The 12,869-nt window shown below is 40.8% G+C and overlaps 1 protein-coding gene across 2 annotated transcripts in view; it reads right to left on the bottom strand.

Moving 5' to 3' along the window:
• Positions 1-419: 419 nt before the first annotated feature.
• The window catches only part of LOC126416686 (ribonuclease Oy), a 61,304-nt gene continuing 48,854 nt past the window's right edge, over positions 420-12,869 (bottom strand). For both annotated transcript variants that reach the window (XM_050084491.1, XM_050084490.1), the window contains one exon: positions 420-4,947. In XM_050084491.1, the coding sequence (XP_049940448.1) occupies positions 4,690-4,947 (258 nt within the window). In that variant the 3' untranslated portion in view covers positions 420-4,689. The remainder of the gene's footprint in view (positions 4,948-12,869) is intronic.

Below are 12,869 nucleotides of genomic sequence, written 5' to 3' on the forward strand. Positions count from 1 at the left end.
CTGAAATTGCAAAATGGACATTCATTTTGTAGTCTGAATATTTTTGCTCATTTAGTGTACAACACACATTCCACGGAGACATGATTTAAAGATCATAGTAAGGCTTTGGTCATCATAACTGGCTCTCAACACAGTAGATCCCAATCATAATTAAGCACTTTTGCAACATCAGGCCACATGATACATCCCTCAAATCCAAATCAACACTGAACACGGCACTACATGTACTGTGGTTATCCATAATACAAGACTGTTACCAATATCTCACTGAAACACTGCCTTGCCATAGACAAGGCGAAAGGAAAACCCATATATTGTCAGGTAGATGATCATAATTCTGTGTACACATGTAGTAAACTGCATGTCAGTTATGGCTATAGTAAGCTGAATAAATAAAAGAAGCCACTATATGACACAGGTGTGTAAAAAGAAGTTTATTTCTATCACAATAATATCTCACAGAATACAAAATACTGCAACATCATGTAAATTTGATAAAAATATATATATGCAACATAACTTTTTATAATGGTATTGGGAATGCATTCACTGATACTTGAATAATACTACATACCATATTGCGCAACAATTTATAGAATATATGACAAGAGTGAAAATTTCAACCACATACGTTGTCAATAATCTTATTTGATACTATTTTTAATAAAACAGAAGAAAATTTAATTTACCAGATAGAGATTCTCAACTATGTAAAATGCAATTTAACAATAATGGGAATTCCTGGATGGCGCAATAGGTACAATATGTGGTGTCACCGCCAGACACAACACTTGCTAGGTGGTAGTTTTAAATCGGCCGCGGTCCATTAGTACATGTCGGACCCGCGTGTCGCCACTGTGTGATCGCAGACTGAGCGCCACCACAAGGCAGGTCTCGAGATACGGACTAGCACTCGCCCCAGTTGTACGGACGACTTTGCTAGCGACTACATGGACAAAGCATTGCTCATTAGCCGAGCCAATAGTTAGAATAGCCTTCAGCTAAGTCAATGGCTACAACCTAGCAAGGCGCCATTAGTAACATTGCATGTATCTAAAGAGTCTCACTTGTATCGCCACAATCTCCAGATGTACCAAAAAGGATGGATTAAAGTTAAGTATTCCAGAAGCTACGTACTTTTCTTTATAGCATTCATTACGTATCCTGTTTCAGACCTCCCGCCATCCTGCTTTAACTTAGCGTGTGCCTTTCGGCTTCCTCTCATTGTGTCTAGGCTGTCTTGTCTAGACACAACACAATAAATGAAAGACAACCACTCACCTATAGCGGACTGATGCATGGAGCACAGAGGCAAGTAACAGGAAACAGCATTCACACTACCTTTTGAGCTCTTGTTCTTTTTCTAGCAAATGTACAAACAAGCACACCATTTGCATGGCTGTGTGGTTGTGTGGTTGTGTGTGTGAATGAGTGTACCTCTGGCTCTTTTTTTTTAAAAAAAAAAAGACAGCAAGAGCTCCAAAGCTAATGTGAATGCTATTTCCTGTTACATGTCTCTGTGCTCCACCCTTCTGTCTGCCATAGTAAAATGTTTGTTTTAGCTGTTTCAGGAACATCCTACAACAATGAAATTACCTACTTGAAAATGAAGAAAGCATGTAGGGGAGACCGGGGACAAGAGTAACACGATATGAAAGTAACATCCCTCCACTACATTCGCCTGTAGCTCCGAAAATCAAGTGATTCAAACACTGTATTCCCTTCATGTTTCCCAACTGCCTACCAATTGTTGGTCAGTATTGGAGAGTCTCTGTTGAGTGTGCCACAGTAAAATGTTTTTTCAGTCTCTCACATAAGTTTTCTCAATTTTCTTAGTTTTGTGATAACGGTGGCATTACTCTGTAAACGTAATAATTTAACTATGTGAAACTTTCAGTTTTATGCCACCATTGTCAACATTTTCATTACTTGTATAGATTGTGTCTAATATATCAATTAAACAGAAAGGAGTGGTCGGGGACAAAAGAAACATTACTGCTGGGGATGGAAGTAACAGTGTTTCTTTCGTCCCCATTACTGAGGAAGTATTATTAGCTGCAGTTCCCCGTCCCCCCCCCCCTCCCCCCCGTTAGCAAACAGTAAATTAGGTATGATACTGTCAGGAGTAGCAGTGTCTTGCTTGACAAACTCGTTATTACTGAACAGACTCATTATTTACTTAGTTATTTCGTTACAGGGAATTATGCCACAAACACGAGTTAGGACGACTACAAAGGACTAACTCCTACTACTGTATATCAAACTGTGGCAGATGATGTTGCAAATTATATTATAAGTAATAGAGCAGTAGCAAAGAAACACAATGTATGCCATGTAACATTGCATTGGTACATTAAAAAGAAAGAGAAACGTATGCATGATAGTAGGACACCAATGCCTCGTGTTGGATATAGAAGTGTAAAATGAGTGTTCTCCGATGAACAATAAAAAATTATAACCGAATATGTGATTAAAGTGTCTGAGATATTTTATGGACTTTGCCCTAAGGATATCCATAAATTAGCTCACGAACTGGCAACGACAAACAATATACCAGTTCCATCAACTTGGGTGGACAATCAAACTGTTGGTCCAGACTGATTTTCAGCATTCATGAAGAGGAATCCCCAGTTGTCTATTCGGTTGCCTCAACCCACAAGTCTTGCTCGAGCAATGAGCTTTAATCCAACAAATGTGGCTGCCATTTTCAACAACCTGGCTAGCGTTATGGAGAGATATAATTTAGAGCCCATGGACATCTTGAATATGGACGAGACAGATGTCACCACTGCTTAGAAATCAAACAGGATTGTTACTAAACAGGGAATAAAGCAGGTAGGAGCTATCACATCGGCTGAAAGAGGCACTCTTGTCACTGTTGCTATTGCCATCAACGCTCAGGGTAACAGCACACCATCTCTCTTTGTATTCCTTCGCTTGAGGTATCATGGCCATTTTATTTGAGACGGTCTTATTGGTTGCATTGGAGCAGGAAATGCGAGTGACTGGATGCAACAGGAATAACTTTTGTTATTCTTGTGTCATTTCATAAAATTTGCTAAACCAACTCCTGAGCACAAATGTTTTCTGCTTCTCAACAATCACAAATCTCATACATCCATCAGAAGCCTGAATTTTTGCAAAAGCAAGGGGATTGTTATGCTGTCATTCCCACTGCACTGTACACACGGGATGCAGCCTCTAGACCATTCAGTTTATGGTCCATTCAAAAAGATGGTGAATGCTTTTGCTGACAACTGGATCAAGAATCATCCGCGAAAGACCATGTCAATTTATGACATCCCTTCAATTGTAAGGGAAGCACTTCCACTTGCTGTAACTCCCAAAAACATTGCAGCATGGTTTCACTGCACAGGTATAGTACCATTTAATAGGAATGTGTTCAGTGAAATCAATTTTGCACCATCTTCTGTCACTGATCGCCCAGCAAAAGCTTCCAATTATGGAAAGCAAACTATGTCCTTAGCAGAACCATTAGCATTTTCTAGTGACCCATCTGAAGCTGGAAGGACATCTAATCTGGATCCAGTAGCAATATGCAAGAAAACACTTTCACATATCAGCCTGTGATGCAGGACCTAGTGGTTTACAACCATCTTATTCAGTTCACGCAACCTTTTCACCCGAAGGTGTTTGCCCATAACCAAAAGCAGATCCAAGGCAAGAAGGAAGAAAAGGGAGAAAGTCTGCAATTTTGACTGACATTCCAGAGAAACTGACTATGGAAGAAGAGCTAAAGGCCCATCCCCGGGCGAAAAAAGCGGAAAAGAAGCTAAATTTAAAAAGCAGCCAGCCAAGAGTGCGAAAACAGAAAAAACCTGAAGAATCATCATCGGAAGACAATGACAGCTACTGCATTGTATATGTCGAGCCTTTCCATCACAGTCATCGCAAAGAGAAGTGGATTCAGTGTTGGGAATGTAAGGGTTGGTCTTGTGTTGCTTGTACCAAAGGGGGGGGAAATATTTATGTGTGCCACAATTGTGAATCTGAATAGGACTAAGATATGCATTACTTTTCTCTTTTACTGACTCACTGAACATTTATTCATAAAGCCTGCATAATAATTGTAAATTAATGAGAATTGAAGTTTATTGATGTTTCATTAATGTTTTGTAATGGTAATGTACTTTAAATTGCTGTATGAGTCCTTTAGGTAATAAAATGTGGTTTAACTTATTATGTTACTTTCGAAACCTACTTGTGTTACTAGCGTCCCTGGTAACGGGGACACAAGTAACAGGAACACAGATGCCTTAAAATTAGTTTTACAAATTCCAAACATAAGTGATTTTGTGTGGAACTAAATTCATCTATGTTAGGAAAGCTTCAGAGAACACACACATTAATTCCTTTTGTTTCAAAAGTTTATAAGGAGGTAATAAAAAAATTCAATATGCAAAATTTTACTTTTGTTGCCGGTCTCCCCTAGTCATTTGCAACAACACATATTACATTTCATTTAATCATTTCAGAGATTAATTAGAAATTTCCATAGTAAAATGAAACAACATGACACATGACACTAAATATGATGTCTGAGTGACATATTTTACTACAACAAATCTCAAAAAATATCACAGTACATTTTCAGCTAGTAAAATATTTAAGGTTTTGCAACTAAAGTTGAAAAATAGTTTGCTCCATAGACAAAACATGTTTCATATCCTAAAATGTGAACCACTGTAGAAACTGTATGACCTTGAGCAGCCTCAGTGGCCATTGTGACTTGACTGAATAGTGAGAATAGCTTATCTCTCTACCTTCTGGCAGTGATGGCAGCTTACTAGGATAAAAAATTGGTTTATCGTGTGGGCAATTTGTTATGAGGCTATCCATAGATGTCTTCATTTTAATGCCATCACAGTCTACAAGCTCCAGCGTTTTGTTAAAGCAGATCCTAATTTCAAAAAGGTAAGCATTGCCCTGAAAAAATATTATATGAATTAGATTCCTTAGTTAAAAATTGTGAAAACATATGTTTGGACTCACACAAAAATAAAAAATATACACACAATAACAATCTACAAAGAAGCTTGAGGCATTTCCGCGTGAAAAGCATTACACATCCTCCACAAGCAGGACTAAAGGCAGTCAATAAAATTAGCAAATGTACTACCACAGTACTATTTGAGAGGCTTCCATAGTAAAATAAAAGTTCACAAAATCCCACTGAGTGTTACAATCTTATTCTAAATAAAACTTCAGTTCAGTAGAATGATAGAATGTATATTCAGCAATATTATCATCATATTATGTCTTATGAATAACCAAAAATGAACAGATATTGAATAAAAGTACCAATTTTTTTAGGTTTTTTAAGAATTTATCTTAAGATCAGACATTCAGAAAAATGATTTTTCACTGCAGCTCAAACTGTATTTACAGGTGATGTCTCAGGAAGAAACTGTGCTACACTTCTTCCTTCCCATAGCAAGACTGCACTGAAAGAAATGTCATAAAGACGTTGCAAATACTGAAAAAATGTCCTTTTAATAAAATTAACTTCTTCTTTCTGCCATTCCAAGCTCATCAGTGACAATATCTGACAACAAAACCCTGCGAAATGAGGTTTTGTGAGCTCCTATTGGAGGACAGACTTCTGCCCTGTCATTACCAAGGAGAGATGGAGTAACTACAGCAACACAAAAAGTATGATGTACGATGACATGCTTTGATTCTGCCTTATACAGAAGAGAATTAGTATGGTCCCACTAATCTTAATGATGAACTTTAAGAAATATGATGACATGCCCTGTCTGGACCAAGAAATGACCATATTGCTGTGGACATTTAATTTAAATATTTGTTTGTCCAGTTAGAGGCACCATGTCACTGACTGCGCAGTCCCTCCTGCCGGAGGTTCGAGTACTCCCTCGGGCATGGGTGTGTGTGTTGTTCTTAGCATAAGTTAGTTTAAGTAGTGTGTAAATCTAGGGACTGATGACCTCAGCAGTTTGGTCCCATAGGAAATCACACACACATATTTATTTGTTTGTCAATTGATGCATGCTGTGAGCACTAGCATCTACAGCTGTTACTGAATAATTTTTTGTTCCACCTATTATTACACATAGTTCCTCTTTGATTATTCAAAGCCTTGGAACATTCAACTGCACACACCACATTATCTGAACACTAATAGCAACAGTACCTCATGAAGAGCTCCACAGTTTGAGAATAAAGGAATATTTTCACGAAAGACATGTCATGCAACTTGTATTGGTGACAGGAATTCTTTGATAAAACACCACTCCAGGAGATTAAGTACCACAAGTAGCTCTGGGAAGAAGCACTATAACTTCTGATATAGCCTGATTACACTTTTCACAGTTTTCTCCCATACACGTGTGTGTGTGTGTGTGTGTGTGTGTGTGTGTGTGTGTGTGTGTGTGTGTTTTAATGATTACCGTAGTTGCAAACTGACGACAAGAATACTGACACATTGCTTAGGAAAGTATGTTGGCAGACCTGCTCATTGACCTTATCACAAGAAGTCAGCCACAGTGCAGAGGTTGTAGAAGAGCAGCATTGCTACGCTTCTTGGTATTCATTTGAAATATTTTTATCTTTGTATTTATAATCATGGATTATCTTGCTGCCTTGACTTTTCTACATCTACATACATACTATGCAAGCCACCATATGGTGTATGTTGGAGAAAATCTTGCATCACTGCTAGTCATTTTCTTTCCTGTTCCACTTGCAAATAGAGCAAGGGAAAATGATGCTTTATATGCATCTGTAAAAGCCCTAATTTCTCTTGTCTTGTCTATCCTGTCCTAACGTGAAATGTACATTAGTGACAGCAGAATCTTTCTCCAGTCAGCTGCAAATACTCGTCCTTTAAATTTTCTCAACAGCATTTCATGAAAAAAGCATCGTCTTCCACCAGGAATTCTCTTTTGAATTCATGATGCATCTCAATAACACTCATTTGTTAATCAAATTTATACTAAAAAATCTAGCACCATGCCTATGAATTCCTTCAATTCCTTCCTTTAATCTGACATGACGGGGATCACCAACACTCAATCAGAACTCAAGAATGGGTTGCACAAATGTTCTATACTTGGCCTCCTTTATAGATGAGGTACACTTTCCTGAAATTCTCACGGTAAACAATTAATTAATGTGACAAGTGTCAAGCAGCACACCCCTAATATTGCATTTGAACATTACAGAATTGTTTTTCCGATTCTTCTACATTAACTTATATTTATGGTCACAACACAAGGTTAAAAGAGGACTTTCATAGTAACCACTCAAACTATACCCTTGTACAGAAAGGAGCAAATTATACAAGCATCAAAACTTACAATGCTTTGCCCACTGTCATCAAAAGTCTTGCTCCTGAAACACCAAAGTTCAATAGAAAACTGAAGGAATACCTAATACAAAAGTCATTCTATTCAATTAGTGAATTTTTTAGTGCATAGGAGTAAATTTTTATTACATAACTGAGTTAGCCATTCAATGTAAGCATAAATGTAAACTATTTTTTGCTGTAGTGTTATATTGTTGCTCAAATACTTGAATACTGTTTGTAACAATATTAGGGAAGGAAAGTTGCTACTCCCCACATAGTAGAGACGCTCAGTCGCGATAGGCACAACAAAAAGATTCACATAATTATAGCTTTCGGTCATTAAGGCCTTCGTCAGCAATAGACACATATACACATATGTGCATACACACTCGCGCTAACGCAACTTGGAAGTGCGAGTTGCGTTCGCGTTAGCATGAGTGTGTGTGTGTGTGTGTGTGTGTGTGTGTGTGTGTGTGTTTTGCTGACAAAGTCCTTGATGGCCGAAAGCTATAATTGTGTGAATCTTTTTGTAGTGCCTATTGCGATTCAGGATCTCTGCTATATGGTGAGTAGCAACATTCCTTCCCTAATATTGTTACATTCCATCCTGGATTTTCCATTGTTTGATATTGTTTGTGGTGTCTCTAGCACAGAGTGCCCTATCTTTGACTCTGACCTCTTTGAACTGCTTTTGTTTTACTTCTCCCAGTGCGCAACTTGTGTACTGCCGTGTTTGTTCTTCTTGCCTCGGTGTCTAATAAATGCATTTACGATATTTAAAGTGTGTTATTGCCGACCAGCAAAATGTGATAACCCACAGTGGTGACCCCGACATTGTCGTCGTGCAATCACGAGTTATTTTGTGCTTCTCTTCATCATTAACAGACTTTATGTGGCAGTCCACATTGTTTTCGGAACAATGGATCTACCAGTGTCTTTCAGTGCTAGTGCCACACATCCTATTAGCTGTGCTTGTGACCATGAGTGGTCAAGTGTACCTAATGCACATTCGATTAAAAATGAACAATTATCTACACCCGGCCACTTAACCTTAACCAACTGAACGTGGCCACCGTCAAGTGCGGCAGCTCAACAATGGCCACAACATGGAAAGTGCACGCTGCCTAATGACATCGTGGACAATCATCCAGTTAAGGACATTGTGGTTTATCCCTCAGCTACACAGTCTCCTTCGGTTTGGTTTGACATGCCGCACGTCAACTCGGCGATGCAGGTCGCCTTGACCACATCGGTTTTTGCGAGCGTCACTCCGTGGTCACACCACAACTGCCTTCCGCCTGCTTTCATAACGGCACCAGCCATTCCACCCGCCCCGGTTACCGGGTCAGCCCGCCCGTGGCTGCACTGTGACCACCATCTGCCCGCTGTTGCAACGACATCGGCCGTTACACCCATGCTGCATTCATCATCGGGCCTGGAGTTTGAACACACCATGCCAACTTTTGCACCCGCACACTCCACACCGTGTGCTACATGTGGCCGCCCCCCCCCCCCCCCCCCCCCCACGCAGACCTCAGGTGGCACACTGTCCACTGCTACTGCACTTCTGGTGTTGGGGGCATCCTGCTCTGCTCGCACGAAACTCAGTCTGCCGGTGCTGCCTCAACATGTGCTACCCGGCAGGTTTCCTATACTGCCTGCTTTGCAAAAAGATAACCCAAAGGCTTGGTTCACATTAGTGGATCACCTACTGGATATCCAAGTTATTTTGGACAAGGATGCATGTTTTGTCTGCCTGGTGAGTCACATCCATGCTCATTTGGACCTCATCAGCAATCTGCTTCTCTCACCGCCAGCCTCGTACAAGTATTTGATGGTGAAAGCATTGCTCATCGAGTGCCTTTCTCACCCACCCTGATCCTGAGGCCCGTGTTTCGATCACAACTGATGCCAGTGACTCAGCTGTGGGTGTTGTTTTACAACAGCACACTGTGGACTCAACCCAATCCCTCTGCTTCTTTTCAAAGAAACTGACTAAGAGCCAGTGTAAGTGGTCAGCTTTCGACCATGATCTCCATGCTGTGTACGAGGCGATTAAACACTTCCGTAGTGACCCTGAGGGGCGATTTTTCATGACCTTCTGGATATCCAAGGTATTTTGGACGATGACGCATGTTTTGCCTGCCTGGTGAGTCACCTCCATGCTCATCCAGACCTCATCAGCAATCTGCTTCTCACACCACCCACCTCGCACAAGTATTCGATGGTGAAAGCATTGCTCATCAAATGCTATTCGTAACCTGACTAAGGACCCTCCGCCGAGGCGTTTCCGCCATATGGACTAGATCTGTCAGCACTCTTCCGGCGCATGCTATATCCACGGCGCGGAGAATGTTGTTGCAGACTACCTATCCCGCATCTGCGTGCCAACCGCACTGCTGAATCTGGAAGAGCTCGCCCGACTTCAGTCTGAAGAAGACGATATACAGCGATTAATTTCGGACAATGAGTCATCACTCTCTGTCCAACCCCACATCCTACACAGGTTGATGAGCCCGGTCCTTTGCAACATCTCTACAGGCACTCCCTGCCCTGGTCCCTACTGCCCTTTGTCACGGGGTATTTATTGCTTTGCATGTCTTCGCTCACCTTGGAACCCAAGCCACGATGAGGCTGATTACTGAGCACTTTGTCTGGCCCGGCGTGAAGCATGACTGCCACACTTGGACCCGCACGTGCGTACCATGCCAGCTTAGCAAGGTCGGCAGGCACGCTCGACCTCCATTAGGCAAGTCTGACATTCCAAGAGGATGCCTTTGGCATGTTCACATCAACATCGTTGATCCCCTCTCCCCTTCCAAGGGGTACAGATACATCTTATCAATCATCGACCGCATAACCCACAGGGTCGAGGCGGTCCCTCTTTTTGATATCACGGCCAAGACCATCACTCATTCTTTCATCTCACAGAGCACCCTATCTTTGACTCTGACCTCTTTGAACTGCTTTTGTTCTATTTCTCTCGGCACGCAACTTGTGCAATGCCATGTTCGTTCTTCTTGCCTCAGCGTCTAATAAATGCTTTTACAATATTTAAAGGGTGTTATTACTAACCAGCCTAGCATGATAACCCACATGTTAATTTGAATGTGTACACATAAGTGTTACTTCTGATGTATGTAATATGTTTTTATTTCTTCTGGTGTTCCATGTTGTTACTATGAGTCTTGTCATGAATTAACCAAATTGTGTACTGCTGTATTGTTAACATAGTAAAAATACTGACTCTTTCCATATCCTTACAACTCCCTATCAGGATCAATGGAACTTACAATAAAATAAAATAAATAAATCATATCAAATAGAAATTCTGTCTAAGTCATCCTGTTCCTTCTACAGGCACTCAGCTACAATATTTTCCCATGTACTACAGCATCATCAGCAAATAGTCACAGATTGTTGCTCACCCTAGTCATCAGATCATTTATGTATGTAGAGAAAAAAGGTGGTCCTATCACACTTTCCTGGGGAAATTCTGATGATAATCTAGTCTCTGATGAACACTTGCCATTGTGGACAACAGACTGGGTTCTATTACTTAAGAAGTCTGAGCTACTCACATTATCTGGGAACCTATTCCATATGCACGGATCTTCATTAACAGTCTTGCATCGAACACATTTCAGAAATCTAGGAATATGAAATCTGCCTGTTGCCCTCCATCCATGGTTTGTAGTATGTCATGTGAGAAAATGGCAAGTAGCATTTCATGCAAGTAATGCTTTCTAAATGCATGTTGATTTGGATAGAAGCATAGAAGCTTTTCTGCCTCATGGAAATTTATTGTTTCAAACTACGAATATGTTCAAGTTTTGTTGGTCTTTTGGCCTTCTTATATGCATGAGTCACCTGCGCTTTTTTCCATTTGCTTGGGACTTTGTGCTAGGAAAGAGATTAACAATAAATGCAAACTAAGTACAGAACACTCTCAGTAAAACCAAATTGGAATTTCATCAAGACCTGACAACTTATCTGTTCTCAACTCCTTCAGTTGCTTTTCTATGCATCGGGTCCCTATTACTGCCTCCCCCCCCCCCCCCCATATGGGAGTCAGTGTGACAGTCACACGACAGTATGTCTGTACAGTCAACTGTACAGACTGGTCAACAAGTGACTGGATAGAAGCCTTTGACCCGCTTAGTGATTTTCTGTAGAACCAGAATTTTTTCAGGTTCTTGGCAAGACCTTTCACTAAAGTATAACGGTGAAAGTTGTTTTATGCTTTGCGCATCATTCTTTTTATAGACATACACTGACGTGGCAAAAGTCAAGGGATGGAACTTATTTTGCCTGCTGTAGTGCAGCAACGCTATGTGGCATGGACTCAACAAGTCACTGAAAAGTCCCATGGTGAAACACTGAGCCATGCTGCCTCTGTAGCCATCCATAATTGCAAAAGTGTTGATGTGCGGGATTTTTATGTATGAACAGACATCTCAATTATGTCCCATAAATGTTTGATGGGATTCATGTTTGGCGATATGGGTGGCCAAACCATTCACTCGAACTATCCAGAATGTTCTTCAAACCAATCATAAACAACTGTGACCCAGTGAAATGGCACCTCGTTAGTTGGGAACGTGAAGTCCACAAAAAGCCACAAACAGTCTCCAAGTAGCCAAACACAAGCATTTACAGTCAACAATCAGTTGGACCAGAGACCCAGTCCATTCCATGTAAATACAGCCCACATCATTATGGAGCCACCACTGACTTGCACAGTGCCTTGTTGACAACTCGGGTCCATGGCTTAGTGGGGTCTGTGTCTCACCTGTACCCTACCATCAGCTCTTAACCAACTTAAATTGGTGCTCATCTGCCAGGCCACACTTTTCCAGTCATCTAGGGTCCAATCGATATGGTCACTAGCCCAGGAGAGGCACTGCAGGCAATCTCATCTGGTAGCAGAGGCACTCGCGTCGGTCGTCTGCTGCCATAGTCCATTAATGCTAAATTTCGCTGCACTATCCTAACAGATACGTTCATTGTGTGTCTCACATATATTTCTTTGGCTATTTCACACAGTGCTGCTTATCTGTTAGCAATGACAACCCTACACAAATACTGCTGCTCTTGGTTGTTGGTCATCAGCCACTGTGTTATCCTGGATGAGAGGTAATGCCTGAAATTTGATATTCTCAGCACACTCTTGACACTGTGGATGATGGACTATTGAATTCCCTAACGATTTCTGAAATGGAATGTCCCATGCATCTAGTTCCAACTACCATTCCACATTTAAAGTCAGTTAATTCCTGTCATGTGGCCATAATCGCGTTGGAAACCTTTTCATGTGAATCACCTGTGTACAAATGATAGCTCTGCCTATTCAGTTCCCTTTCATACCTCGTGTATGTGATAGTACCACCATTGGTATATGCGTATCTGACTACCTCATAACTTTTGTCGCATCAGTATATGAATTTCTAACTTTTGCTTGTAAACATTTCTACATTCTTCTTTGACCCAAAAGTGCAACACTATCTACTTCCTCAATATTTTCTAAATTTTGTTATTA

This window comes from Schistocerca serialis, chromosome 8 (genome assembly GCF_023864345.2).
Source record: "Schistocerca serialis cubense isolate TAMUIC-IGC-003099 chromosome 8, iqSchSeri2.2, whole genome shotgun sequence".
Classification (NCBI taxonomy): domain Eukaryota; kingdom Metazoa; phylum Arthropoda; class Insecta; order Orthoptera; family Acrididae; genus Schistocerca; species Schistocerca serialis.